General features: G+C 41.3%; 3 protein-coding genes across 3 annotated transcripts; all 3 read right to left on the reverse strand.

Annotated features, from left to right (window-relative positions):
• Positions 1–2,464: 2,464 nt before the first annotated feature.
• On the reverse strand, positions 2,465–3,391 carry LOC116521866 (olfactory receptor 10G6-like). The gene has a single exon (XM_032236515.1). The coding sequence runs from the start codon at positions 3,389–3,391 to the stop codon at positions 2,465–2,467; it is 927 nt and encodes a 308-aa protein (XP_032092406.1).
• An 8,018-nt stretch (positions 3,392–11,409) lies between these two features.
• Positions 11,410–14,719, reverse strand: LOC116521867 (olfactory receptor 10G6-like). The gene is made up of 2 exons (XM_032236516.1): positions 13,810–14,719; positions 11,410–11,465 (listed from the first exon to the last, which is right to left on the reverse strand). Exons 1-2 carry the CDS (start codon positions 14,717–14,719, stop codon positions 11,410–11,412), a joined length of 966 nt encoding a protein of 321 aa, XP_032092407.1.
• A 6,794-nt stretch (positions 14,720–21,513) lies between these two features.
• Positions 21,514–22,440, reverse strand: LOC116521868 (olfactory receptor 10G6-like). The gene has a single exon (XM_032236517.1). It carries the CDS (start codon positions 22,438–22,440, stop codon positions 21,514–21,516), a length of 927 nt encoding a protein of 308 aa, XP_032092408.1.
• Positions 22,441–25,610: the final 3,170 nt, after the last annotated feature.

The raw sequence follows: 25,610 nt of genomic DNA on the forward strand, positions 1-25,610 counted from the left end.
GGTGAGTTTCAAATTTTTTTAGAACCTCTCTGTAGTTGTGGCTTGCTTTGTGGGATGGCTTGTCAGCCATGTGACTGGGTGGGCATGGCCAACTTGTAAAATGTGGTGAAACTCACTTAACAACGCTCTTGCTTAGCAACCAAAATATCAGCTCAGAAACTCTGGCATTTGAGCCACGCAAGTCTTAAAGCGTTCAAGTTACAAGACCTTTGCACCCCTAACCCTTTAGAAAAAAAATCAGGGGTGTTCCAACTTGACAGCTTTAAAACTTGTGGACTTCAACTCCCAGAATTCCTCCTCCAGTCATGTTGGCTCAGGAGCTCTGGCATTGAAGCACACAAGTCTTAAAGCTGTCAAGTTAGAAGACCCTTGCACACCTAACCCTTTAGGGAAAAAAACCCCAGGGGTGTTCAAACTTGACAGCTTTAAAACTTGTGGACTTCAACTCCCAGAATTCCTCCTCCAGTCATGTTGGCTCAGGAACTTTGGCAATGAAGCATGCAAGTCTTAAAGCTGTCAAGTTACAAGACCCTTGCACCCCTAACCCTTTAGAAGAAGAAAAACCCCAGGGGTGTTCAAACTTGACAGCTTTAAAACTTGTGGACTTCAACACCCAGAATTCCTCCTCTTGCTCTTCATCTTGATGATGTGCAGACGGGCGGGGTGAGGGAGCTGGAACCGGTTCTAAACAGCACTGTAGATTTGTGGAACCTTTTCTATAGAAGAGCTTAGAACTGGCAGGAACCCACCCCTGCTCTGGATTGATGGCAAACTCCACCTCCCCCCACTTATTCTCTGCTCTCTACTGGTCCATCCCTCCCCCATAATCATATAGATGTATTTCTTGTTGTGTCCATTTTTATTATTTATTTTATTGCTCTGTTACAGTGTTAGGAAAACTTTTTGGCACCAAGAATGAAAACAGGAGCATGCGTGTGTGCATGTGCGTGCGTGCGAGCGCCCAGAAACCAGACGAGCAGCTTCCCGCCGCACATGTGCGCATCGGAAAGATGATGTCCAGTTTCTGGCATGTGCATGCACACCTGCCGCATGGTCTTCTGGTTTCTGGTGCATATACGCCCGTGAAGATCAGCCAGCTCTTGCGCATGCACGCACCAGAAACTAGAAGATCATCTTTCCAGTGCATGCATGTGCATCAGCTGGCTGCTCTTTTGGTTTTTAGTGCTCCCGCAGGTGTGAAGACCAGCTGGCCGGAGCGCCAGAACCCGGAAGACTAACGGACGATGGCTTGCATTCCTGGAGAGATGGCTCTACAGGCCACTTCCGGCATCCATGCCATAGGTTCACCATCACACTTCTATTATCTTACTTATGTTCACAGTCTTTTCATTTCTTCCTTTTTATTGTTCTAAGTCCCCTAGAGAAGAGGTCCCCAATCCTGGTCAATGGATGCTCAAGGGCCGTGGCATCCCAGAAAATGGGCTACGCAAACAAATGAAGTCTTGTCAGTGGGATGCCGCCAGTGTGTGAAATCATAATCCTTCCGGTCTGTGGAAAGATCTCTCCCCAAAGAACCAGTCCATGGTGCCCAAAAGGTTGGGGACTTCTGTCCTAGATCAGCCTATGGTGAGGCAATAGCAATAGCAGCTAGACTTATATACCACTTCATAGGGCTTTCAGCCCTCTCTAAGCGGTTTACAGAGTCAGCATATTGCCCCCACAGTCTGGGTCCTCATTTCACCCACCTCGGAAGGATGGAAGGCTGAGTCAACCCTGAGCCGGTGAGATTAGAACCGCTGAACTGCAGATAACAGTCAGCTGAAGTGGCCTGCAGTACTGCACCCTAACCACTGCGCCACATCGGCTCTTCATTTATTTGCAGTCAGCAAATAAATTTAACAAATTAAATGAATGCATTAAATATAGCAATAATAGCAATAACAGTAGACTTATATACCGCTTCATAGGCCTTTCAGGCCTCTCTAAGCGGTTTACAGAGTCAGCATATTGCCCCCAACAACAATCCGGGTCCTCATATGAGAGTTATCACTACTTTTATTGATTCATTAATGTTTTTTTTAATTCCTGTTCATTTTTATTTTCTAATTCAGATGTCCAATAGCGACTCACCACAAACCAGTAGTAACCCACCACTGGTACACGTGTAAAAATCGAACTAGGGCTTACTTTCTGAGTAGGTCGTAATTTCAGGGAAACATGGTAGGAATTCAGTTTTAATGGAGAAATAGTAATTCACATTAATTAAAAACAACACCATTGGAAATGGTATTCACAATATCTGTATGATTAGACAGGCAAACTTTCTCTGGAGCAGAGAATCAAGCCCAGATCTGTGATTGACACAACCTGTGAGGAGGACAGACTGAAGGTATTCACTGCTACCACAATTCTAGGGGGTTGTGTTCACTCTTCTTTGTGCCCATTATCAGATGACTTCTGATAATATAAAATTAAATAAACATTGTTTGTCAACTTGTCACTGCTACTCTGAATTTTTACGCCACAATTTTGCCAGGGCTGTCTTCATCTCCTTGTTCCTCAGTGTATATATCAGTGGATTCAAAAAAGGGGTTACTGTGGTGTAGAAGACACTCACCGCCCCATCCATGGAGCCCTGAGAAGCTGGTCTCAGATAATGATATATCACAGGCAGGTAATAGATGCCCACCACAATAAGATGGGCAGTGCAAGTTGAGAAAGCTTTGTTCCGTCCTTCCTTACTACTTATCTTCAAAAGAGCCAGGATGATGTAGACGTAGGAAGCTAAAATAATCAGAAAGCAAGTCATTGCCACAAGGCCAATGTCAATGAAGCTCATCAACTCATTGAGTTTTGTATCAACACAAGCCAGCTTCAGCAAGGCAGGGATGTCACAGAAGACATAGTCAATGTAGTGTCGCTGTCCGTAAGGCAGGTGGAAGGTAAGAAAAGTCTGAAAGGTGGAATTGAGGCCACCTCCAATTACGGTACCCAAACAAAGGAGGAGGCACACTTTCCAGTTCATGATGTTTCCATAGTGGAGTGGTTTGCAGATGGCCAGGAAGCGGTCGTAAGCCATCAAGGTGTAGAGAAGACTTTCTGCACATCCCAGGAAATGAAAAAAGTACAGTTGAGTGACACACCCCATGAAAGAAATGACTTTTCCTCCAGGAATGAACCCTGCAATGACTTTGGGGACCACCACAGAGGAGAAGGCCATGTCTAAGAGGGAGAGATGACAGAGGAACCAATACATGGGCTTATGCAACTGAAGGTCAGAAATCACCACCCCGATGATGAGAGAATTTCCAGAAAGAGTCAGGATGAACATGACTGAGAAGAAGAGAAGCAAGGGCAGCTTGAACTCTTGTGGGTATGGAAGCCCAGAGAGGATAAACTCATTTGGAGCTGTTTGATTTGGGCACTCCATGTTGTATCTTTTCTTTTAATCACCTAAACTGTGGAGCAGATGAGATGTTCTATGATGTAATCAGATATTTGAAGTCTGAGACACTTATTAATGATGTTAATGATGTTTCTGAAAGGAATAGTATCTGGCTAAGAAAAAGAGGACTCTTTTTAATATTTACCTTCCACATATGAGATATGAATCCAACCCAACCCAATAAGGATATGCATTGCTTTTGAAAAGAAATCACTTTTGAAACTCTATTGATCAATGCATTAAATCAATGATTTAATACCATGAGGCGTGCAAATAGATTTTCAATGTCTCTCTTTTCTCTAAAACCTGTAAGTACTTTTATAGTACTTATATGCTTTTATAAGGTAATGGTCCCCTCGCACATATGTGCTAGTTGTTCCCAACTCTAGGGGGCGGTGCTCATCTCAGTTTCAAAGCCGAAGAGCCAGCACTGTCCGAAGATGTCTCCATGGTCATGTGGTCAGCATGATTAAATGCTTAAGGAGCACCGAGCGCTGTTACCTCCCCAACAAAAGTGGTCCCTAGTTTTCTACTTGCATTTTTTACATGCTTTACAACTGCTAGGTTGGCAGAAGCTGGGACAAGTAACGGGAGCTCACTCCATTACACAGAACTAGGGATGTGAACCACCGAACTGCCGACCTTTCTGATCAACAAGCTCAGCGTCTTAGCCACTGAGCCACTGCGTCCCCTACTTTTATAGGATAGTATAGCCCTTATTGTCATTGTACATCATGTATATAACAAAATTGGTTTTAGCCTCACTGGTGTAATCCATGACAAAATTACAAACAACATAAATAGCATAAAGAATAATCCCTATGCAAATAATTAGGAAAAAAAGAAAGAAAAAGTAGTCATAAGTTTCCACGTATGTGAAATAATTGTGGTTGTGTTTAAGAGTCTGACAGCCCAAGGATAGAAACTCTTTTTAAATCTATTTTTTTCAGCTGGCTATGCTTCGACTGCCTGACTTATAAAACTGAACATGAATTCATTCCATTCATTCATGCTTCATTCAAAAAGCATCTTTTTGAATGAAACATTTCACTCTTTTATTATTGAAACTTGTAGAGATGTGGAATCACCATTGCAGTGGTGGGTTGCAGGCGGTATGCCCCTCTACGGGCATACCGGAGCCTGCCTGGAGCACTGGCTACCGCTCTGATACAGTGTTCCAGGGGGCCCACCCACCCACCTGCGCTCCTTACTGGTCTTTAAAGTCTTCAGCACTTCCGCGCATGCGCACGGCACATACAGCGCCTGCGCAATGCTCTGCCAAGCAGCTGGAGTGTCGCGGAGGCTCACAGAGGCGTCACTGGACAGCAAGACACATGTGTTTGCGCACTGCACATGTCCATGTGGATGAAGCCAGGCTCCTTGGAACGGGATCCGGAACCCACCAATGCTCCATTGCTATCTTTCACCTTCATGAAGGAAGAATGTTATTCAGTAAAGAAGGTTTTCTCATATGCAATTGTATTTTGGAGCTCATAAAATCCCATTTCACAGACATCCATCATGAATTGGCATGCCTTCTTCCTATTAATCTCTTTGATTGGAGGAACAAGGTTTCTAGAAAATCTGACCCTGCAAAAACCATAAACACACTGAAGAAGAAACTACCCAATCCAATTTCCAGTCCTTCTAGGCAATGCACACAGATACATTTTTCTACAAGAGAAATGACAGCTGACTTTAATGATATTCCTTGGTAAAAATTGTAAAATGCACCTCAAAGGATTTTGGAAATACTTAAATGCTTTATAGGACAATATTAGCCAAAACAATACTCACTAACTCTATGTTGCTTTAGTTTGATTCTGTTCAGAAGTAGATTCATGACAGCAAAATAATTTCAATTGTTCCTAATTAGATTTCACCCAGATCGAGGACACAGAGAAGATTGCAGGCTTTAGATTTCCTCCTGGAGAGAAAGCTGGATTGATCTACTGAAGATAATTGAAGACTATGCAGTACCAAAAAAAATCCTACAAGCTTGTTATACAATTTCTCCTTTTGTTGCTTGGAAGAAGATTGGAAGTTATTGATGGGTCACCTAAGCACGAAGTCACTAGCAGAAACTTTCCTTATGTGTGTAGAAGACTTAGAAGATTTCCCTCATAGTAGATCTTTCAATGATTTATGTGATGGCAATGAAAACTACATTACTTTTACTTGGACTTGAGTTTGATGTGAGAGCTGAGTCTCAAGATTTCTTTTCAAAGTGAGACTACTTTTAATTTGTTATGGAAGAAGGTACTTTAGTGTGAAAAAATTAGAGAGACTATTTGTTCTTGTAAAGTAAAAACTGTCTGAGACTAGGACTACACCGAGAACTTCCCAAGCATCTGAGATGCTTCTCCTCAGCTGCATTATTATGTTGCTTTTTCCCCAAGCTGGCATGTTTAGATGCTTCCTAAGACACAGTCTCGTTATTAGCATGGTATCATCTTTACAGATTAAAAAAAAGAAAGAAAGAAGATTGCTATAGCTTGAGAACTTGGAGACAGAAGAATGGAGGTGCACCAAGGATGACTTTTTCAATTCTTCAGTTCTTGATCGTCATCTCTCTATGCTTATGAAGCTTCTGCAACTCTCACATCTTCTCAGCCTTCATTGCCTGAATGTACACCATTATTGCTTCCGTCAAATTCCTCTGGGTGTTTAAACTTCAGTGTTTATTTAAGGAAAGGCAATTAACGTAATCAGAAAACCACCGAGGAATAGTTGGTTGCACCCAAAGTTTGGTCTCAGAATAATCAATGTGATGGATTAGGCAAGAAACAAGAATCAAAGATACCTCAGTATACCTGAGATTATTTATTATTAAATTCATACGCTTTCCATCTAACAATCCAAAGTGACTCTGGATGGCTTACAAAGCCATGATAAAAGTGACTCTGGATGGCTTACAAAGCCAATATAAAAACCCTAAAATCAACAGTCTATGGAGATCATAGTCATCCAGGTCATGGTCATTGCAAAGGTGCTTTTTCAGGAGGCAACAGGACTCTCTTGTTTTTTCTTTGAAGATGTTTCACTTCTCATTCAAGAAGCTTCCTTAGTTCTGACCAGATGGTGGGGGAAATATTTTATTTCTTGCAGAACAGCTGGTCATTTGCATCCTTTTAGAGAGCCATTGAGGCCACCGGGAGGTTTACCTGTGTCCTCAGGGTCACCTGAGTGGTGCAAATGATTCCTGTAGCCTGCAATTTTTTTCTGGAAATCCATTCATACCCTAATGCATGCTTCGGTTTAGACCCATGATGGCGAACCTATGGCGTTGCCCTGTTAACTCCAGCGCACATGCGCATGCTGGCTGGCTGATTTCGGCCTTCATTCTTGGCTGTTTTTCGCCCTCCAGAGGCTTTCCTGAAGTCTCCAGAAGGTGAAAAACAACCCAACGCGCAAACCGGAAGTTCAGGAACGGACTTCCAGTTTGCACATTGGACCATTTTTTGACCTCTGGAGGCCTACCAGGCCCACCATTTCCGGCCTCCGGAGGGACTCTGGGGGAGGGGAGGGGAGGCTGTTTTTGCCCGTGGCACAACAAAACCACGCTCGACTAAAGCGCGCCCGATTAAACCGCGTCGCTGACGTCATCAACAGGGCGACAACAGCGAACGCGGAAAAAGAAGGGCGCTTTAAATAGCGCTTTGAAAGCAAGCCGATTCAAGTTAAGGTAAGGGTTAGCTTTAGGGTTAGCTTTAGGGTTAGGTTAAGGGTTAGGGTTAGGTTTAGGGTTAGGTTAAGGGTTAGGTTTAGGGTTAGGTTTAGGGTTAGATTAAGGGTTAGGTTTAGGGTTAGGTTTAGGATTAGGTTTAGGGGGGTTAGGTTTAGGTTTAGGGGCTAATTTTAGGTTTAGCATTTACAGCGTGCTTCTGTCTCCGGGCTGTTGTCGCCCTGTGATGATGTCAGCTACGCGGTTTCGTCAAGCACGCTTTAGTCGAACGCAGTTTTGTGGTGGAACCGTTTTTGCCCTCTCCAGTTTCCAAGAAAGCTGTCCGTGCATGCGCGGGGCAGTGGGATGTGTGTGTCATGCGCACATGGGAAGGGGGCACGGGGGGCATTAAGTTATGGGGGTGGACACGCGAGCGCACGTGATTTTGACACCTGAGGCAGAAAAGGTTTGCCATCACTGGTTTAGACTTTTAGCTCTACACTTTGGGATGAACGCCCTTTGAATAGTGTGGGCATATGAATGGATTTCCAGAAAAATTGCAGACTACAGGAACTATTTGCAGTACTCTGGTGATCTTCAGGACATAGATAAACCTCCAAGTGCCTCAACATTAGCTGCTCTACTTTATGCAATTTTTCTTTGAAATAGCGGTTTCTGCTAGATTTCGGCCCCATAAAAGGCTTCAAATACCTTCTCTGTTCTTATTATTTTTTCCAGCCTTTTTTTTTTGCCAGAAATTGTTTATTTCTGTATTTGCATTATAATGCAGAGAAGAGCAACAAAGATGATTAGGAGGCGGGAGATTAAAACATATGAAGAATGGTTGCGGGAATTGGGTATGTCTAGTTTAGTTGAGACGCGGTGGCTCAGGGGCTAAGACACTGAGCTTATCGATCAGAAAGTTCGGCAGTTCAGCGATTTGAATCCCTAGTGACATGTAATGGAGTGAGCTCCTGTTACTTGTCCCGGCTTTTGCCAACCTAGCAATTCAAAAGCAAGTAAAAATGCAAGTAGAAAAAGAGGGACCATCTTTGGTGGGAAGGTAATAACGTTCTTTGCACCTTCGGCATTTAGTCATGCCAGCCACGTGACCATGGACACCATTGGCTCTTTGGCTTTGAAATGGAGATGAACACCGCCCCCTAGAGTCGGGAACGACTAGCACATATGTGTGAGGGGAACCTTTACCTTTAATCTACTGAAAAAAGGATTGCGGTGAGATGGTAGCAGTCTGGAGATACGAAGATATAAGACTCACAGCAGTGTTCCAATATCTAAGGGGCTGCCCCAAATAAGAGGCAGTCAACCTATTCTCCAAGGCATCTGAAAGCAGAACAAGAAGCGATGGATGGAAAGTAATCAAGGGGAGAACCAACCTAGAACTAAACAGACGTTTTCTGCCAGAACAATTAACCAGTAGAACAACTTGACTCCAGAAATTGGGGATACTCCAACATTGGAAGTTTTAAAGAAGAGATTGGACAGCCATTTGTCTGAAATGGTATAGGGCCAGGATAGAGAACCTATGGCACTCCTGCCACAGGTGGCATGTGGAGCAATATTGGTGGGCACACAAGCTCGGACTCCAGCATGTATCTGTGCACCAGCCAGTTGATTTTCGGGCATTCTGGGCCCACTGGAAGTTGGGAAACAGGCTGTTTTCAGCCTCCGGTGGGCCTCTGGGGGACGGGTGGGAAAGGCAGTTTTCGCACTCTCCATGCTCCTAGAAAGTCTCTGGAGCCTGAGGAGAGCAAAAAACGGACCTTCGGGTCTGACTGGAAATCAGCAAATGGGCTGATCCATGCTCCTACAAAGGGTCTGGAGCTTGGGGAGAGCAAAAAAATGTCTCCACCATGCCATTGCATGCCAAAAGTGGAAGGAGCACATCAGTGGTAGATTTCAAATTTTTTTAGAACCTCTTCTGCAGGTGTGGCCTGTTTTGTGGGAGTGGCTTGCCAGCCATGTGACTGGGTGGGTGTGGCCAACTTGTAAAATGTGGTGAAACCCACTTAACAATGCTCTTGCTTAGCAACCAAAATGTTGGCTCAGAAACTTTGGCATTTGAAGCATACAAGTCTTAAAGCTGTCAAGTTACAAGACTTTTGCACCCCTAACCCTTTAGAAAAATACCCCAGGGGTGCTCAAACTTTAAGACTTGTGGACTTCAACTCCCAGAATTCCTCCTCCAGTCATGTGTGCAAGTCTTAAAGTTGTCAAGTTACAAGACCCTTGCACCCCTAACCCTTTAGAAAAAAACCCAGGGGTGTTCAAACTTGACAGCTTTAAGATTTGTGGACTTCAACTCCCAGAATTCCTCCTCTTGCTCTTCATCTTGATGATGTGCGGACAGGCGGGGGGAGGGAGCTGGAACCGGTTCTAGATGGCACTGTAGATTTGTAGAACCTCTTCTATAGAAAAGCTTAGAACTGGCAGGAACCTACCCCTGGTGCACCTGCAGGGGTAGGGCGCATAGAATTATACTATGCTATTATACCCCCCACACAAACACACACTCCCTCCACTTTTGGCACATGATGGCAAAAAGGTTAGCCACCACTGATATAGAGTTTCCTGCCTGAGCAGGGGGTTGGACTAGAAGACCTCCAAGGTCCCTTCCATCTCCGCTATTCTTTTTTTTATTTAAAGTTTTTATTTTTAGACAAACAAAACAAAAATCATAAAGCCATCTTCCATTGCAAACAGTGTGCCGGTTGGTTACAAGGTTTCTGTGCTTCCCTTCCATAGTCATCACTTACATTTCATATATAATCACATATTATCAAATCAAAAATATTTATTATTATTATACCTCATTTATTTGACTATCACCATTATTCTTCATTTTCCACAAGATATATTAAGTATTGGGATCATTTACACCATAGCAATTCAGTATATCACCTCAGATAGTTCCAGTAGTGAAAATATTTTTATGTTATATTCCAAATCATTCCATTGTTCTTATGTTTACCACATTCTCTAGTAGCTTTCATTTCCGTATTTTTTTTATCTAACCACGAATAAAATAAATCCCATATCCTATAAAATTGTTTATCTTCTTGTTGTCTAATTTCAAATATCAATTTACTCATTTCAGCACATTCCATTATTTTATGAACAACTTCCTCCTACATTGGTATTTTCTCATTTCTGCAATTTTTAGCAAATACAATTCTAGCACATTTACAATCAAATATTTCAGTTCTCTATTGTATGTTTCCGGTATGATTCCCAATAAAAAGATCTCTGGTTTAAAGTCTGCGTGTTTGTGTATAATGTTCTCCAACCAAGTGTGGATTTTAGTCCAATATCTTTTAGTTTCTATGCAAGTCCACCACATATGATAATATGAACCTGCCATTTCTGCTATTCTATTATCAAGTCAAGAGCTTCCCAATTCTTCCAAAAACTCTGATTGTTTTTATTTTTTTTATCCTTCCAGGATTCTGGAAATTCCTTCCAGAATATATACTCAATGCTTCTATTTTCTTTTCTTCAAATATCCTACTCCTCATTAATGTTCTACATATTATTTCCAATGCTGAGTTTTATAAAAAAAAAACCACAGTGTCTCATCATGAGTGAAATACAAGAAACCAATATAAAGTTCTTAATATTGGAGCTTTTATTTTATTTACTTTGTTAGAAACAAATGCTTCAAACTTAAGCCTGAGGACAATGATAGGTCTCTGATTTTCATTTTCTTAATAAAAAGAATGTGTCAGGCCTGGAAGCCATCTTTTGCATTGGGCCTTTAGGCCTGCCACATTTTCTGCTGTGGGAAAATGGGAGCGGGGGTTATATGGAGTATGGGAGATACATAGTCTAAACAACATTCCTTTCTCGGAGAGTCAAGGACATCTTGCCCTGCACCTGGAGTGGTGTGACTGGGAGGCATCTCCAGTTGGAACTGGGTCTGATTGGAGCATGTGATGGACATGTGGGTGCTGGGCAGCGTCTTGATCTTTCTCTTGAGTGGGGAAAACCTGGAAGATTTCAGATTTGGGTTTTCCCAGACGTGCCAATATGACATCTCTAATCAAATGGAACTTTGAGGATACTCAAGCCTCGGAGTCTTACAATAATAATACAATAGCAGAGTTGGAAGGGACCTTGGAGGTCTTCTAGTCCAACCCCCTGCCTAGGCAGGAAACTCTATACCATTTCAGACAGATGGCTATCCAACATCTTCTTAAAGACTTGCAGTGTTGGGGCATTCACAACTTCTGGAGGCAAACTGCTCCACTGTTTAATTGTTCTTCATTCATTAGGGGTGCTACTTGGAACCCTGATAGAATGTTTATGTTACAAATTACAATTATCTACAGACAAGATTTAGCCAATTCTTTTGAAACAACAAAGAGGGTGAATGTACTGGAGTTGTTGCAAAAATATCCAATATACTTTCATTAGGGAAAAAAAATCACAATATTATATGAGTATGCATTTATTCCTCCATCTAAACTATCATAGATCGGGGAGTGTAGTTTAAACACCAAGGTTATATGAGGTAGAAGATACTGAAATGATCATATTAATAGCACTTTGACTTATATGCTACTTCATAGTGCTTTACCGGTTTATATAGCTCTTTAACCAGTCAACACACTGCCTCCAACAATCAGGATCTTCATTTTACTGAGGTCAGAAGGATGAAAGGCTGAGTCAACCTTGAGCCCATCGGGATCGAACACTAGACTGTGGGCAGAGTTAGCCTGCAATATGACATTCTAACTACTGCGCCACCACACAGATGAAACATTAGAAATCAGACCAAGTAAGATCAATGGTGAATCCATCCATCCATTGGATGACTCAAAAGCCAGAATCAACGTCCAAAGATGTGGTTTCTTAAATGAAGATCATCAGGAAGTCATCATAATACATTTCCCCCCCAAAAGCTTAGGAAGTTAGATAAACAGAGACCTCAGATGGCACAATCCAAGCACAATGCAAATAGGCAGTGTTTGAACACATTTTGGAATCTCAGGAAAATATTGGCATAATTTACAAAACTATCAAACACACAGAATGCTGTTCCGTTATGAATATATCGGCAGCTTTGTTTGAATGTATAATGCACAAGGACAATAATGAACAAAAGCATACTCGATAGATGATTGGTGGGATTATACATAATTGAAAATAGTGATATACAAATATAGCAAAAGCAATAGCAATAGCAGTTAGACTTATATACCGCTTCATAGGGCTTTCAGCCCTCTCTAAGCAGTTTACAGAGTCAGCATATTGCTCCCAACAATCCGGGTCCTCATTTTACCCACCTCGGAAGGATGGAAGGCTGAGTCAACCTTGAGCCAGTGAGATTTGAACAGCCGAACTGCAGAACTGCAGTCAGCTGAAGTAGCCTGCAGTGCTGCATTTAACACTGCGCCACCTTGGTTGGTAAATTTTTTTATATTCTAAAAATATTCAGAATGGGATAAGTGATTATATAAAGGTATATTTTTATTAAACAGACAGACAAGAATATAAGGGAATTAGGTTTATTGAAAAGAAAGAAACATTAATCGTAATTGAATATATGTTGTACAATGAAAATGAGGTATTTAGTTATATTAGATGGAAAATCTGTGATTGTATATGTAATTGAGAATATGGATGCAAAAACACTTGTAATCAAATCACATGCTGTATGTAATGGTTGAGAATTTTTTATGTTGTTTTTTAATGTTTAAAAATAAAAAATGCAAAAAAAGAATATATCTGCAGCTTTTATTGAAAAGGAATGATGTGTAATATTTCCAACATTAACAGTATCCTCTGTTACAGTTTCCTTATAAACTATAAAAGAATAATAGGAGAGCAAATTTTATTCCAAAATTAAAATATTTTACTATACAGCTAATTGAGAAAACCATTTTAAAAAAGTAGAAATGCACACAGATATGCAAGAGAAATACTAAACAGAAGTTTTTAAATTATATAAAGAAATGGTATAGGGTTTCCTGCCTGAGGACGGGGCTGGACTAAAAGACCTCTAAGATCCCTTCCAACTATTCTGTTCTGTTCTGTTCTGTTCTGTTCTGTCCTACCCTGCCCTGCCTTGCCTTGCCCTGCCCTGCCCTGCCCTACCCTTCTCTGCCCTATCCAATCCTATCCTATCCTATCCTATCCTATCCTATCCTATCCTATCCTATCCTATTCTATCCCCTTTCTTATCCTATCCTATCCCATCCCATCTCATTTCACTCCAATTCATTCCATTAGTGGTGGGATGCAACCGGTTTAACAACCAGTTTGGTGATTGTGCACTTCGTTTTGTGCGTATGCAGCATTAAAACACCTTTTTAAGCTTCAAAACTTACCTTCTATGTCAGTGCCTGTCAGTAAAACAGCTGATGTGCAGCAATCCACAGTGCTGTGCTAAATAGCTGAGCTAAAAAACAGGGAACTATAGGACAGGAACGCACCGGAGGGGGGGGGAATGCTTATCGGAACTACCGGTTTGTCCGAATCGGTCCAAACTGTCTGAATCCCACCCCTGATTCCATTCCATTCTTTTCACATGTATCCTCTCCAACAATTGTGGCTGAGCTACAAAAAAATTTAATAGATACTGTAGTTCTGATCCCTCTTCCTATTCTCCCTTGCACAGCCGAACAATAAAGTAAATAAGAGTTCATATCTGGTCATGTAAACTTGAGGAAAATATATATGGTACACACACCAGTTGCAATCTACTCAGGATTCCCACCCCAGAGTTTCACCAGAGCCGTTTTCATCTCTTTGTTCCTAAGCGTGTATATGATGGGGTTCAACAGAGGAGTGATGGTGGTGTAGAACACACATACCACACTCTCCATGATGTCCCGAGACGCCGGTCTCAAATAGCGAGAAAACAAAGGCAGGTAGTATATGACCACCACAGTAAGATGGGCAGAGCAAGTGGAGAAGGCCCTGTGTCGTCCTTCGCTGCTACTGATCTTCAAAATGGCTGTGATGATGTAAGCATAAGAGGACAGGATGAGGACGAAGCAGGTGATTGTCACAAAGCCCATATCAACGATAATCACCATTTCAATAAAGCGTATCTCAATGCAAGCCAACTTCAGGATGGACGGAATATCGCAGAAGATATAGTCAATATAGTTGTTCTCTCCATAAGGCAAATGAAAGGTAAGAGAGGTCAAAAGGACAGAGTGGAGGATCCCTCCCATTATGGTCCCCAAGGAGAGGAGGAGACAGGCTTTCGAGCTCATGAGGTTGCCGTAGTGGAGCGGCTTACAAATGGCCAAGAAGCGGTCATAAGCCATCACGGTGTAAAGAAAACATTCTGTACACCCAACTGAGTTCAAGAAGAATACCTGTGAGATGCACCCGGAGAAGGGAATGATCTTTTCCGTCTGGATGACTCCTGCTGTCACTTTGGGGACCACCACGGCTGAGAAGGCCATGTCCAGGACAGAGAGATGACAGAGGAACCAGTACATGGGCTTGTGCAGTTGAAGGTTGGTGATCACCGCCAAGATGATCAGAGAGTTTCCACAAAGGGTGAGTGCAAAAATGATGGAGAAGAAGAGAATCAAGGGCAGCTTTAATTCTTCTGTACATGGAAACCCAGAGAGGATGAATTCATTGGGGGCTGTTTGATTGGGACACTCCATGTGGGATCTTTCTGGTCAATCATCCAACCTGTTGAACAAAGGCGGTTAGTTCCTACTTCTAACAGGGCATTGACAGTGTACTTAAATTTTTGTAGATCTTGCAATTATTTTCTTAGAAGATCATGCCCATCACTCAACTCTTCCTTTCACACATAAATCTATATAACACCACTGCTTCTCAGCACAATGGAGGGAGCGCTGTTTAATTTTTCAGTTTTCATATCCATTGAAGTACAGCATTGAGCAATAAGACAATTTCTTTATCGATTAAAAAAAACCTTCTGGATATCTTTGGCAGAGCTCTTATTCAGTTGTTTCCCAGTAATTTTGTTCCAGATATTATTAGCTCTCTTCCCTCAAAATTACAATCGGAGATTGCTATTAACTCCATTTGAAGGCTTCTTGAGTTCTCTTAATAAATGGGAGAAAGGCCCCCTCTGAAAATCTGGGATTCTTTTTCCAGAATTAACTATGTTCCAGAAAGAAGTAAGATCTGGCAAAAAAAAGATATCTCTTCTTCAAACTTCTAAAGTCTAGCCTACAAGTGCATGGAGAAGGATAATAGATCCCTATGAACCAACCCAGGACTAGTGAGGGAGAAATACTCCTTATATCCCAAAATTCTATAGGATTTGGAAAAAAAAGAATTAGAACTGAAAAGGAAAACCTATTGTAATGTTAAAAACATTGTCTACTCGTTATTTAACCCGTATTTAGATTGTAAGGTTGGGGGAATTAGTCTGTTATTTTTTTAGGAATGCTAGTAATCTGGCGGGAATGTCTTTTCTTTGATTCATTGATTAGCTATAACTCATCCTGTTTGAGCTGCAAATGGGATACACCCAGAGGTGCTCTTCAGCCAGTTCAGATCGGTTCAGATGAACCAGTAGCTCTAATGATCAGCTGGCCACGCCCATCTCCTCCTGGTCTATCCTGCCCTTTTATTTCCTGCTTTCTAGCTCATTTCAATCATGTGGCACAGTTGATTCCCTCCCAGCTGTTTTACTTACCGTTGCTGACTTGGAAGGTAAGCAGCTGAGCTTCTAAATGCTCCATTTTGAGTGTAGTGCATGCACGCTGACCGAACTGGTTTTGTTAAATTGGCAGCATTCCACCAGTGGATACACCTAATTGTTTTTGTCTCATTTATAACTGCTCACCTCAATCTACTACATTCCACTCTGAATGACGAACAATGAGAGTTTGTTCCCACTAGCAGACAACCAAAGATTGGGCTGTTGAAAGAGGCAGTATCAACATCAGGTTGAGAAGCAGTACCAGCGAGAGACCAGCCTGCAGGATATCCTCTTGAGAAGAAGCAAAGTCCATTAAGCAAAGTAGTGGGAATGTTCTCCTTCACTCATCAACCTGAGAAAGAACAGAAGTATTTGGGATTGATGGATGTTCTTTTATGTGGGTAAGAGAAATCAGATTTTGCCTATATGTTAGTTACTAATTGCTTAATAGACTCCCGTGAGTCCCTTGGACTGCCAGGCGATCCAACTGGTCAGTCCTAGAGGAGATCAACCCTGACTGCTCTTTAGAAGGCCAGATCCTGAAGATGAAACTCAAATACTTTGGCCACCTAATGAGAAAGAAGGATTCCCTGAAGAAGAGCCTAATTGAGGGCAAAAGAAGAAGGGGACAACAGAGAATGAGGTGGCTGGATGAAGTCACCGAAGCAGCAAGCGTGAGCGTAAGTGGACTCCAGAGGATGATAGAGGACAGGAAGGCCTGGAGGAATATTGACCATGGGGGTTGCGATGGGTCGGACACAACTTCACAACTAACTAGCCATATACCTTTTACTAACTATTTTGAAATTCCCAAGGACTCATCGGTCATCACACAGCCTGGAAAATAGTATTGCACATATATTTTGTTTGGCATCATTTGTCACTTCACAGATTTATTCCGACATTGTACTTTGTGCGATATACGCTGCCTAGAATTCCCTCTGAGATTTAATAATCTGATAAATCAACCAATAAATAAAATCTCAGGGAAGGAGTGATTTAATTCATTTCTCCCCTCCCCTCCAATGCTATGTTTGCTGGTGTGAAATTGACAGAAATTGATAGAAATGACAATATTTCTAATATCGTTCCTGGAAGAATAGGTAGAAAATCCTGATGGAGTTTTTGAATGATTTGCTTGTTAACCTGTAGCCTTGTAATTCTATTTCTGTTCAGAAGATTCACTGAGCACTTCATGGAAAACAGATCAATTCTCTCTTAATGGACAACAATGTATTTTTAGTTGCTCTGAGATGAATCCTAAATTGGGCATGGAGAGGAAGATCTCAGACTTCCTGTTTCTAAACTTCATCTGGTATAATTCATTGAAAACCTCCAGCAAATATAATTGCAGGTTTTTTGAGAAAAAAATAGGCATTCCATTATCGTGAGATGCATCATCTAGAGGTATTTGGATTTCTCTTTTGAAGATCTTACGAACTCCTGCTTGATATGAACTCTGAATGTGAAGTGAAGAGTTAGGCAGAGTCGGATTAACAGAATAATAGAGTTGGAAGGGACATTGGAGGACATCTAGTCCAACCCCCTGTTCAGGCAGGAAATGGTATACCAGGTCAGTCAAACACCTGTCCAATCTCTTCTTTAAAACTTACAGTGTTGGTGCACCCACCACTTCTGGAGGTAAGATGTTCCACTGGTTAAGTGTTCTCGCTGTCAGGACATTGCTCCTTAGTTCCAAGTTGGTTCTCTCCTTGATTAGTTTCCATCCATTATTTCTTGTCTTGCTTTAAGGTACTTTGGAAAATAGATAGACATTCTCTTCTTTGTGGCATTCCCTCAAATATTGGAACACTGCTATGAATCGTACGTCTTTGTATCTCCAGGTAGGAGCAGTTAGAGTCTTTCGTTTCCACATCTTTTTATAACATTGCATCTTCGGTGAACGTTTTGCCTTTATTCCCTAGAGTGGGTAAACATTATTTTAAAATGCAGTTGATTTAGGAGAAAGGCAATTAAAATTGGCCAGAAACTCCCCTGGGAAACAATTAGTTTCAAACAATGGGTGAATTTGAAAGTTTACACACATAAGCATAAAAAAGGTCAATTAGCCATAAGTTAAGATACTACTGTTTCCTTTTTAAAAGAAGGATAAAGTTTACTCCTCAGCTATTCTTACTAGGTATAGGTACTGACTTTACAGTGGTAGAGACTAACTTGATTCTGCATCTAATAACAGCAGCAAGACAGTTGGTGGCGCAATACTGGAAGAAGGAAGACTTGCCTACAACTCAAGAATGGACACTGAAAGTTACAAACTTAGCCGAGATGGTAAAATATCGGCATATCTTAAAGATCACTCAAATGAGAGATATAAACGAGAGTGGAAAAATGGATTGACTATATACAAAATAAATATGGGACCAAGAAATTCCAGTTAGCCTATGCTTAAGATCAGAAATGATTTAAATTGTTTAAAGTTGGTTCAGCAAGAAGAAGCTAAGGTCAATGTAGAATGTTATTAATTTTTTTTATTTCTTTTTTTTTTCGCAATAGATTTTAGACTGTGTTTGTTAGAAATCCATACCGTGTACGGGTTCTGGGAAGTTGGGGGGGAAGGTGGAGGGGGGTTGGGGGAGAGGGTGGAGGGAGGGAGGGGTATATATTAGGCTAGACAAGAATTTGGTGGTAAACTAGAATTATTTTGATATACAAGAAATTGTACTTTGATGTCTTACTGATTGAGGAATGATGAAATGTTTGCCTTAAAAGAAAAAAACTTTTGAAACAAAAAAGATACTACTGTTTCCAATTGGGAATTAATTCAGAACGATTATTTTATTCCAGAGCTGACTGCTCAGGTCATTTTTTTTCTGTCTTATTGTTTCGATTATCTTTTTCCTTCTCTAAAAATGCATAGATTGAATGTCTGTTTTTTCCCCTTAATTAATCATAATGTTGTCCTCACTGTAAAATCCACAATCCATCTTCTCTCTTTCCTGATTTATTCTTACACTTCTGTTAACACTAATCTAGACTTACTACTCTAGTCATGGCTCATCACTAGCGATAAAACACACGCTATCATCTCATGACATTTGAATCTGTTCTGGATATGATGCAGGTTTTTAGCAAGAAATGGAGGGATTTGATTAATGTATGGATATGCAATACTAAAAGTGTACCGTGTGTGTGTGTGTGTGTGTGTGTGTGTGTGTGTGTGTGTGTACACACAACTCCTGGTATGCCCAAATATGGGAGGTAGCACACTGCTTCCTTTCTCTGTCTATCAGCTCATCCCAAGAGACCATCCAGACAGAAAGCCATTATTTTTAATGTTGCCTTTTTAATAATAAATAAATAAATACCTATTTCCCTGGCCTACCTGATAAAAGAGGAGAGCCTGTGGCTTAGTGGATAACACAACTGCCTAATATGTAATACATCCCAGGTTCAAATCCCAGTAAGGGTAGGGCTAGCTGATGAGAGCTAAATAGCTTGAAATAGATCTATACTAGTCTTCCTTTATTTATTTATCAGAACAAATGCAACACACACACACACACACACACACACACATATGTATGTATTTATTTATTTGTCAAACATGTACAAGATAGCAGATATAAATATAAATGTGGATATAAACAAAGGCAATTAATACTAATAAATGGGAACAGTAGGAGAGGGATGGTAAGCACACAGGTGCACTTATGCATGCCCCCTTTATGGACCTCGTAGGAATGGGGTGAAGTCCACAGGAGACAGTTTAACATGGAAGGTATGAGGCTTTGAGGATGTACCAACGGGGTCAAGGTAGAGCATTCCAAGCGTTGATCATTCTGTTACTGAAGTCATATTTTCTGCAATCGAGTTTGGAACAGTTTCCTTGGTGTTTGTTATCAATTGTTTGCCCATGTATTATTGAGGTTGAAGCTGAAGAAGTCATTGACAGGTAAGACATTGTAGCAGACAATTTTGTGTAGTATGCTTAGATCACACTGCATTCATAATACATCCCTTACATAATAATAATATTAATATACGTATTACATATTAATACATACATATTAATTACATATTAATAATATTTTATTACTATTATTATGTAATAATAATATAATTATTACATAATACATTCCTGAGCATGTATTCAGGCTTCTTATTCAAACCACCAGGCAGCCAGGAGAACCATTGTTTCAACAAGGGATTACTTGTCTTTACACTGCTAAGCAGTGGTGGGTTGCCAAATTTTTTACCACCAGTTCGGGCAGCCCTCCGCGCATCCACAGAAGCATCCAGGTGGGTGGGTGGAGCCTCCCGCCACTGCTACTACTGGTTCACCCGATCTGGGCTGAACTGGGAGCAATCCTCCTCTGCTTCTAAGCAAGTCATTCCACCTTCCCATCAAATTAAAAAAAAAGAAGTGACTACGGACAATAGACTCCATGATTTTGAAACAATTAGCTGATGTGGATATTTCTAACCAGCGCCTTTGGCTTGCTATGTAATTTGACAATGTGATATTCGTTCTTTAAGAGTAGTCAATAGAAAATTTCACTAGAGCCAATAAATGGCTATCAAAGACTTCTCAGGAAATAAGAACTGAATAAAAAAAAGTCTTTGGTTATTCGGGTTTTCTCCCGCGTAAAATTGGAAGTGTCTTGACTCCATGCCTCAGGTGCCTCCTGGTGGCCAACCAGCCTCTCTGGTGCCTGCTTTGAGTCTGAAGTCTGCCCAGGGTCCTCCATCTCTTCCATGGCCGACTCATAAGGCTTGTCGCTGTCTGAGTCCCTCAGCAGCTCCAGCAGATCCTGCTGGGCCACAACACATCCTGGGCACCCCCCTCCATTTTTTTAATGATTGCCATCTGGCAGACAGTACAGGACAATAAAAACAAGGACACATAGCCTGAAAAACAGCTTCTATCTCAGAGCAGTAACTATATAGAATTCTACTGTATAGTGCAATATGAATGCAATATCAGGGGTTTTCAATTCAATTATATAGAACGTGAAGGATGTGTGTTTTTATACGTATAATGCACACCGAAGATGGCATTTAATTTCGTTATACAAGGTGTAATAACACTAAACTAAACTAAACTAAACTAAACTAAACTAAACTAAACTAAACTAGCTTTGAATTCCATCTGGAAATAATGTCATCAAATTGACTATTCACCATATTTCTTTAAAAAAAATGTTTAAAAATGTCTTATAGCAATAGCAATAGCAGTTAGACTTCAGCAGTTAGACTTCAGACTGCAATAGCAGTCAGCCCTCTCTAAGCGGTTTACAGAGTCAGCATATCGCCCCCACAGTCTGGGTCCTCATTTCACCCACATCGGAAGGATGGAAAGCTGAGTCAACCTTGAGCCGGTGAGATTAGAACCGCTGAACTGCAGATAACAGTCAGCTGAAGTGGCCTGCAGTACTGCACCCTAACCACTGCGCCACCTCAGTCTTGGGCAGGGGTTGGCAATCTTAAACATTCAAAGACCATTTGGACCCGTTTCCCACAGAAAAGAAAACACCGGGAGCCACAAAACCCTTCCCATGCCTGACTATTTCCTGAGTAGCCACAATTCATTAGTTGAATTAAATGTTCTGTTTTCTTCTGAAACTTTTCTTTTCTTGGATATTTATCCATGGTTGGCCTTCCAGGGTCAAAGAGCTCAATAAATCACGTTCTGGTGAGTGTTGCACATTGGCAGTTGTGACGCATATGTTGAATGACAGGGAGCCGCAGCAGAGGGATGAAAGAGCCACATGCTGCTCCAGAGCCGCAGTTTGCTCACCCCTGTATACTTTCTGCTGCCTACGCTGGATTACCAACCCAGAGTTTCAGCAGAGCCGTTTTCATCTCCTTGTTCCTAAGTGTATATATTAGTGGGTTCAACAAAGGGGTGATGGTGGTGTAGCACACGCTTAACACACTATCCATGGAGTCCTGAGAATCTGGCCTCATGTAACGATAAAACACCGGCAAGAAATAAATGCACACCAAAGTAAGATGGGCAGTGCAAGTGGAGAAGGCCCTGTGTTGACCTTCACTGCTAGTGATCTTCAAAATGGCTGCGATGATATAAGCATAAGACGCTAGGATGAGGAGAAAGCAGGCCATAGTTATGAAGTTTATGTCCACAATGAACATCAATGCTTTGAATTTTATGTCCACACAGGCCAGCTTAAGGATGGATGGAATGTCACAGAAGACATAGTCAATATAATTGTCCTCTCCATAAGGTGCATGAAAAGTGATAGAGGTCTGAAATGCAGAATTGAGGCTGCCTCCAATTATGGTACCCAAGGAAAGGGTGAGACAGGTCCTCCAGCTCATGAGGTTGCCATAGTGGAACGGTTTACAGATGGCCAAGAAGCGGTCATAACCCATCAAGGTGTAAAGAAAACATTCTGCACACCCAACAGAGTTAAAAAAGAATACCTCCGTTACGCATCCAGGAAAAGAAATGATTTTTCCTCTGGGATTGAAGCCTGCAATCACTTTGGGGACCACCACAGCTGAGAAGGCCATGTCTAGGATGGAGAGATGGCAGAGGAACAAGTACATGGGCTTGTGCAGTTGAAGGTCCAAGATCACCACCAAGATGATCATAGAATTTCCAGAAATGGTGAGTGCAAACATGGTGGAGAAGAAGAGAATCAAGGGGACCTTTAATTCTTCTGTACAAGGAAACCCAGAGAGGATAAATTCATTCGGAGCTGTTTGATTTGGACACTCCATGTAGAACTTTTGTTTTACTTTGGTTCACCCAACCTGTGGAGCAGATGAGATATGTCTTGGTTAGCTTGTTGAATAGTGTAGACTAGACTAGACTAGACTAGAGTAGAGTAGGGTAGAGTATAACAGAACCAGAACAGAACAGAACAGAATAGCAGAATTTGAAGGGACCTTGGTGGTCTTCTAATCCAACCCCCTACTTAGGCAAGAAACTCTACACCACTTCAGACCAATGGTTATCCATCATCTTCTTAAAACCTTCCAGTGTTGGAGCATTCACAACTTCTGGAGGCAAGTTGTTCCACTGATTAATATAAGAGAGCAGAACTAACTGAGACTGGCTGAAGGAGTGAACTTCTATAACCAAGCTCTGGTAGGTTCAGAACTTCTCTAGAAGGCTAAAGCAACTCCTGATGGGAATGTGTGCTCGGGAAACCTCAGGCTTCCTTCAGCATTGCTTACACCTCAGAAACTTTCCATAGAATCTGTTTAACTTTTCTCTTGAAACCACCAAACTCTAGGATGGCACTTGATTCCCCTTCTTGATATCTCTACTCTAAGCAACCCTCCTCCCCATTTAAGAAGGAACTGATTACACACAACAGACTGTGATAGAATAGAAGAATAGAATGACAGAGTTGGAAGGGACCTGAGAGGTCTTCTAATGCAGCTCCTACTTAGGTAGGAAACCCTTCACCACTTCAGACAAATGGTTATCCAACATCTTCTTAAAGACTTCAAATGTTGGAGAATTCACAACTTCTAGAGGCAAGTTGTTCCACTGATTCATTTTTCTAACTGTCAGGAAATTTCTCCTTAGTTCTAGGTTGCTTCTCTCCTTGATTAGTTTCCACCCATTGTTTCTTGTCCTGCCCTCAAGTGCTTTGGAAAATAGTTTGACTCCCTCTTCTTTGTGGCAGCCCCTGAGATATTGGAACAGTGCTATCATGCCTCCCCTTGTCCTTCTTTTCAGAAGCATAGATGCTTCTATTAGAAAGCATCTCATGTAAAAATACGAAGGACAAGACCCCACTCAAATTTCTTATATGCACATCCACACTCCATATACAAGTTGAAAAATGTCCATCCTCAAATGATGATGGGGCCCAGAGCCACCTTGTAGGGATAGCTAGGGGACATAAAATCAATGTGAAAAATAATTTGGGTTAGCCAAATATACCTTTTTAATAACTCTGTTGAGAGCCCAGAAGATTCATCGATCATCGCACAGCATGGAATCCAGCTATTGCACATAGATTTTTGGGACGTTGTTCACCTCTTCACAGATCTATTCCAATGTTGTAATTTGTATGATGTACAAATGTCCAGAGTCTCTTTATAGCAGTAGACTTATATACCGCTTCATAGGCCTTTCAGGCCTCTCTAAGCGGTTTACAGAGAGTCAGCATATTGCCCCCAACAATCTGGGTCCTCATTTTACCCACCTCGGAAGGATGGAAGGCTGAGTCAACCCTGAGCCGGTGAGATTTGAACCGCTGACCTGCTGATCTAGCAGTAGCCTGCAGTGCTGCATTTAACCACTGCGCCACTGCGCAACCATATTTATGGTTTTAAATATGATGAATCAATACAATTTGGAGGAAGGAGAGACTCAATCCATTTCTCTTCTTTTCCATCATGCTTGCTGGTGGGAAATTGAATGGTAGGGCTGAGTTTTTAGATTTTATACCCATCATTTGCCACTACACAGACCTATTTCAACATTGTAATTTGTACGATGTATCCTGTCCAGGGTTTCTGTGGAATTTAAATAAATAAATAAATAAATAAATAAATAAATAAATATAAACAAACAAACAAAAAACTCTTGAGGGAGAAGTGATCCAATATATTTCTCTTTTCAAATGGCTAGGATGTGAAATCGATTGAAAAGGTTGAATTGACACAATTTCTAGCACAACATTTGCAAGAGGAAGTGGAAAACCCTGAATTATTAGGAGGTGAACTTGTATTTAATTCCCTTTCTCAGCTTCCCCGGACCCTTTGTGGAAAACAAATGAACTTTCTTTTGATGGACACATCAATTTGAAAGGGTTGCCTCTTTTAAATTCTTGGGAGTGATTATTAGTCAAGATCTCACCTGGAAAAACAACACACCCTTGGTGATTGGGAAGGCCCAACAGGCTTCATTTCCTTAGACTCCTGCGAAAAAATCAGGTGGAACAATGGTTGATGAACTCTTTCTATCGGTCCACGATAGAAAGTGTCCTCACATACTGCATTACAATATGGTATGCTGATTTAACTGCTGCAGACAGGAAGGCACTACAGAGAGTGATTGATTTGGCACAAGAAACCATTGGTTGCCCTCTAAAACCACTGGGTGACATTGCCATGTCTTGCTGCTTTAGCAGAGTAAGGAAGATACTCAGATATGATTCACACCCTGGCCCGTGTCTCTTTGCACTTCTACCATCAGGCAGAAGACATCAAAGCATAGCCAGCCAAACAAATAGGTTTAAAAATGGTTTCTATCCTTGGGCTGTCAGACTCTCAAACACACACAATCACTACAAACACACACACACACACACACTCACACACACACACACACACATGGAAACTTATGGCTAGTTTTTATTTCTTTCTCTTCCCCCCCCCACATTACTTGCATAGGGATTATTCTTTATACTATTTATGTTGTTTGTATTTATTGTCATGGATTTCACCAGTGAGGCTAAAACCAGCTTTGTTCTATACATGATGTACAATGGCAATTAAAGCTATACTATATGCTGACATACTTTGAGTTGCTCCAAGAAAGAATCCTTAGGTGAACATCAAGTGGAAGATCTCATGTTTTCTTTCCAAGCTTTAGTTGGCATAATTAATAGCAAAAAAAAACCCTTACCAAGGTAATTACAATCTACAACACTCCCCCCAATAAATCAATTATTATGAAATAGATCTTTGTAGTATTTCAAGTCTCCACCAAGCCGTGAGAGATCTTCCCCAGTTTCATGGAGATCTTTCAATGTGCAGTGAAGAAGTAGTCAGAGTCATACATCTTCATGCCCCCAGGTAGGACAACTCTTCTGTTGTCATCTCTTTCTATAACATTGTTAGTGAATGTTCTGTCCTTATTCCCTAAATGTTATTTTGAAATGTGGCTGATTTAAGAGAAAGGCAATTACGATTGCCAGAAAGTCCAC

Source organism: Thamnophis elegans, chromosome Z (assembly GCF_009769535.1).
Source record: "Thamnophis elegans isolate rThaEle1 chromosome Z, rThaEle1.pri, whole genome shotgun sequence".
Classification (NCBI taxonomy): domain Eukaryota; kingdom Metazoa; phylum Chordata; class Lepidosauria; order Squamata; family Colubridae; genus Thamnophis; species Thamnophis elegans.

Bases quoted from the DNA above. Each gene is read 5' to 3' on its own strand.
- LOC116521867 (XM_032236516.1), bottom strand. From the start codon at position 14,719: ATGGAGTGTCCCAATCAAACAGCCCCCAATGAATTCATCCTCTCTGGG. The intron at 11,466-13,809 runs GTGGGAATCCTG...CAACAACTCCAG, and splicing joins GGCTCTGGTGAAACTCTGGG to TACATTCACCCTCTTTGTTG.
- LOC116521866 (XM_032236515.1), bottom strand. From the start codon at position 3,391: ATGGAGTGCCCAAATCAAACAGCTCCAAATGAGTTTATCCTCTCTGGG.
- LOC116521868 (XM_032236517.1), bottom strand. From the start codon at position 22,440: ATGGAGTGTCCAAATCAAACAGCTCCGAATGAATTTATCCTCTCTGGG.